Below are 5,267 nucleotides of genomic sequence, written 5' to 3'. Positions count from 1 at the left end.
TGGGCAGGTCCACGTTTTCGTATAGCCCCCATATAACGGTACCTCCCTATATTCGGTATTTTGATGATATTAGCGACATTATTCACCGGAACTGTTTCAAATTTGGTATTTGAGATTCGTAATGGATGCTAGAGCCTATGACAGAAAATTGTCTGCGCAGGTCCACGTCTTCGTATGGCCCCCATATAAAATTACCTCCCAAAATTCGGTATTTTGATGATTTTAGCGCCATTATTCACCGGAATTGTTTCAAATTACGTATTTAGAGTTCGTGATGGGAACTACGGTCTGTGACTGAAAAATGTCTATGCAGGTCCAGGTCTTCGTATAGGCCCCATATATCAGTACCTCCCTATATTCAGTATTTTGACGATTTTGACCGAAATTGTTTGAGATGTGGTATTTGAAGTTCGTAATGGATGCTACAGCCTGTGACAGAAAATTGTCTATGCTGGTCTAGGTCTTCGCACAGCTCCAATTTAACGGCACCTCCTTATATACGATATTTTGATGATTTTAGCTACATTATTCACCCTTTATTTCAAGTTTCGAATTTGAATATGGTAATGGCTTATGACAAACAATGCCTGTGTAGGTTCACGTCGTATAGACCCCAATATAACGGCAATATTCGGTATTTTTAAAATTTAACAGAATTTTTTAAGGATTTCATTTTTTTTTTAAATTTCCAAATTCGTTCCAAATGGTGGAGGGTATTCAAAATTTGGCCTGGCCGAACTTGCTGCTTTTTAACTTGTTACTTGTTTTTTTTTTTATTGAAAATTTTCAAGTTTTTCCAATTTGTGGAGAATATTGAAAATTCGGCCCAGCCAAACTTAAAACCAGTAAGGAAATGTCAAAAGTCGGGCGCGGCCGAATAGATGATACCCTAACGCACTATACGTATTTAGTATAGATCCCGAAATAAAAAAAGTTTATATTGGGAATTTATGTGAAGTAAACTATGAACCTTATTTGAATGCGTTTCATCGTTTTATCCAACTCTGAACCGGTTTTCAAAAAAAAATGACGGAGGCTTTTGTACCTCTAGTAACAAATAACATTGCTGTATAGTGCATGATATGACTTCTGTAAGAATTATATTGAGAAATATTTATTGGAGCAATAGATACGCCGGACCGGGTTTCACCAAAATGGAAAAATTGGGTTGAACATGAAAAAATCCATCCAATTTGGGTTGATATAACATATACGGATGAAGACGTATATCAAAGCTATATAAAAATCTGAACCGATCTCGAAAAAATTTGACAGTATTTTTTTTGGGCTGTATCTGATATCTGGAAACAAATGTTATTCTTGTTGAGTGCACATAAGGGATTTAAACTCCAAATCGGATTAAATATATATATGGGAGCTATAGCTACATCTGACCCGATTTTCTCCACATTTTATGTGCTTGCTTCTAGATTTAATTCGGTCGAATGTGCCAAAATTCAGGTCATTTGGACTGGTATTTGTCAAGATATCAGATAAATTTATATATGGGATCTATATCAAAATCTGAAAATTTTACGCACTTATTTCTGAGCTGTATCTGATATGTGGTACCAAATATTCTTCTTGTGGAGTGCATATTACGCATGTGATGGACTTAAAACCCCAAATCGGATGAAACATATATATGGGAGCTATAGCTATATCAGAACCGATCTTCACTAAATTTTATATTCTTACTTCTAAAGTTTGGTTGAATGTGTTAAAATTCAGGTCATTTGGACTGATATTGGCCATTTGGTGCACAATTAACCAAAAATCTGTTGAAAATATGTATGGGAGCTATATCTAAATTCGAACCGATTCTCACCGATTTCAGTAGGGTTCGTTCTTGGGCCAAACAAATATTGTTTTGGTTATTATTAGGTTATTGTCTATATATGCCCACATTTTCTATAGCACTCATTAACCGCTACCTTCAAATATGTTTACTACTTAAGCCCCATTTTCGAACGGATTTGTCTAAAATGCTGCATTTGTAGTTCGTAAGTAGTTTTAGCCCTGGTGGAAGAACATTGTTTAACGTTTATCGTTGTAAACATGGGTACTATCAACCTTCTCCACGAATTAATTGAAATGTTTCTGGTTAAACTGTATCTAACACAAGTTAAAAAGTATCTATCGGTTTAGCCGACAGATGTATACCCTCAGCCAATGTTCGATTATTGAAATATTTTTTGACTTGTGTTATGATTATTCAAATTATTGACCTTCTATGCAGTGGGTTCTAAAGTAATGGGCCAATATTGTTAATTTTGCATCAGACCTAAACACATATGAAATAAATATTTCGACGTGCCTGGTTCGAACTTTATTGGTAACTTCCTTTACTTTATATGAGATATATGATAATTTTTAGAAAATGTTAAAATGTGCGTGAGGTACCAGGAATAGTCGACCGAATCATTCCATGTTCATACTTCATGTAATACAGATAAATAGATCGGTGTGCAAAAATACAAGTAAATCGAATCTTTATATCCAATTTTATGCGAATCCATAAATTCCAATTTTCATCTCAGGTTTCTCGTTGAAAGCAATTTTTAGACATAGCAAGTTGTTAAGATTGAAGTATTGAAAATTGTGCTCCTTTGTGGATATGTCATTTTCACAACAGATCTTTTGTTAAAAAAATGTTTGTTTTCAACATATTGAACCCTATGTGGGGGAGGTACCAGAAGAAATCGTCCGATCTCTACTATCTTTATAATAGATCTTGTGTTGATAGAAATATTGCGATGTACCAAGTCTAAATGTAATCGGATATTTATTCGAGTTTGATGATCTTCATGGATACTAAAAATTGTAACCATTTCTGGGGGGATCTACCAGAAGGAGTAGACCGATATATACCATCTTCACACCAGACTTTGGGCTAATAAAAATATTATGAAGTGTTTAATTTGAAGAGAATAGTATCTAATTGAAGAAATATCCAAAATGTCTACCTTTTTTGGGGTAGGTACCAGAAGGAGTGAGCCGATATATTTCATCTTAACACTAGATCTTGGGTTAATAAAAATATTGGGATGTGTGACATTTTAAGACAATCGGATTCTTACATCACATTTAATAAGGGTTATAATTAATCAAAATGTTTAACTTTTGTGGGAGAGGCACTCGATGGAGTGGACCGATATTATCTATTTTTGCACCTGACCTGGAACTGACGCAAATATTAGAATTAGAAAGTTGGGGAAAAATTGGATTATTGCTACTCTTTCTGTGCAAAAAATATTTTTTGTTTTTTTTTTTTTAATTTCGACCTTTTGTGGGGGAGGTACCAGAAGGAGTGAACCGATGTATTTCATCTTTACACCAGACCTTGGGTTGATAAAAACATTGGGATGTGTGAAATTCGAAGAAAATCAGACTTTTACATCACATTTTTTAAGAGTTGTAATTATTTAAAATTTTGACCGTTTCTGGGGGAGGTACTTGATGGAGTGGACCGATATTGTCCATTTTCGCACCTGACCTAGCATTGATGCAAATATTAGGATATGCAAAGTTGGAGCAATATCGGATTATCCATTCTCTTTCTGTGCAGTAAATTATTTTCTTTATCTATTTCTTTATTTTCTTTTTCTTGTTGTGGGGGAGGTAGCAGAAGGAATGGACCGATATTGTCCATCTCCGAACTCGATCTAAGTTTGACAATAATATTATGAAGTACCAAGTTTGGATAAATTCGGATACTCCCTTCAAGAGTTATCGAGACAGACAGACGTACGGACGGACGGAAATGTCCTGAAACGGATTTGGTTCAAAGGGACCTAGGGTCTAAAACCGTTATTTCGACTAGGCACGTTTTGGCCGTATCAAATGATATATACCCTCAAATGGCTGAGGGTATAATAATTCGAATTTTAATATTTTATACTCCGTGAACAGAACATAAGAATGTTGGTGTGAAAAAAATTTGAAACATTCAGGAAATTAAATAGTTTTTTGACGGTCCCAATGCAGACCCGCCTCTGCCGATATAGGTGGTCACCTCAGCACAATGTAGAAAACGCACACACCTCATATGTTGGGAAAAAGCAGCTTCAGTATAACATTGGCGGCATCAAAATATCAACAAATAAAGTCATTGTCCAGAAATGAAACATCCCCAGGTTGGGGCTTTCATAGAATTATCAAAAAGCGCCTGAGAAAAGTAAATCCCCGTTAACAGCATCAAATTAATATTTTTTTTGTACTGTTACTGATAGGTCTTGTTAAATAGCTTAAAAATGTTTAACAAAAAGGCAACGCTCTTATCAGTTTCAGGGAGTAAATCCCATTTTTTTTAATTATTTTCTTCTAAACTTTGCTATATAAACGCTGAAGATCAAAACATAATATCATTCGCATAACTTAGTAGAATATAGAACATAAAACTAACTACAAATAACAAAATGTTCGCTTTAAAGTTTACTCTATTGATGGCATTCTGCCTAGCTGCCTCCAGGGCTTCACCAGTAGACTTCATAAATGTTGGATACGAGAATCAGATTATTAATGACGACCTATTCAAATCATCATCGATTCTTTCTCGCCACGCCCGTTCCCCAGAGGGTGGTAGTGTTGGCATCGACTATCGCAAAGATGAAAACGGCCGTGTAGCAGTTGCCCAGTATAAACAAAATATATTTTCCAGTGCCGATGGTGATAGATCGTTGGATGCCCACGCTCATGCCAGTCATAATTTCGATCACAACAGCAATGCTTTCGGTGGTGGTGTCCAGGGTAAATGGTCGACTGGCAGTGGTGGCTCTGCAGATTTTACGAAGGATAACTTTGGACGTCAAGCTTCGGTGCAGTTGAATCAAAATCTATTCACTAGCCGCGATGGACGTGGCACCATAGATGCCTATGCTCATGGAACTCGTAATTTTGATTATAACTATAATAACTTTGGTGGTGGACTTCAGGGAAGATATAGATTTTAAATTAAAAAAATGTAAATAAACAAGAAAAATAAATAAAATTTAATGTGAGATAAATGTATTGGATTTATGTAAGGATTTTTCCAAAATGTAGGTTGTTTGTTTGGGGAAGTATCAGAGGGAGTGTAACGATACATCTCATTTTCCCATTGGATGTAATGTAAACCAAATATTAAATCTGCAAATTTTTTTATTTCTTTATAAGGCTTTTAAAATTAATTTTTATACCCTCCACCATTATGGAGGGTATATTAATTTTGTCATTCCGTTTGTAACTCCTCGAAATACTCATGTCAGACCCAACAAAGTATATATATT

General features: G+C 35.2%; 1 protein-coding gene across 1 annotated transcript; it reads left to right on the top strand.

Moving 5' to 3' along the window:
- Positions 1-4,403: 4,403 nt before the first annotated feature.
- Positions 4,404-5,006, top strand: LOC109612355 (uncharacterized). Its single transcript, XM_020036314.2, has one exon. It carries the CDS (start codon positions 4,419-4,421, stop codon positions 4,950-4,952), a length of 534 nt encoding a protein of 177 aa, XP_019891873.1. The 5' UTR covers positions 4,404-4,418; the 3' UTR covers positions 4,953-5,006.
- The last annotated feature ends 261 nt before the right edge of the window (positions 5,007-5,267 follow it).

The sequence above is a fragment of the Musca domestica genome, unplaced genomic scaffold (genome assembly GCF_030504385.1).
Source record: "Musca domestica strain aabys unplaced genomic scaffold, Musca_domestica.polishedcontigs.V.1.1 14, whole genome shotgun sequence".
Classification (NCBI taxonomy): Eukaryota; Metazoa; Arthropoda; class Insecta; order Diptera; family Muscidae; genus Musca; species Musca domestica.
Note: the sequence above shows the minus strand (reverse complement) of the source record. Positions and strands in the feature narration are given on the sequence as shown.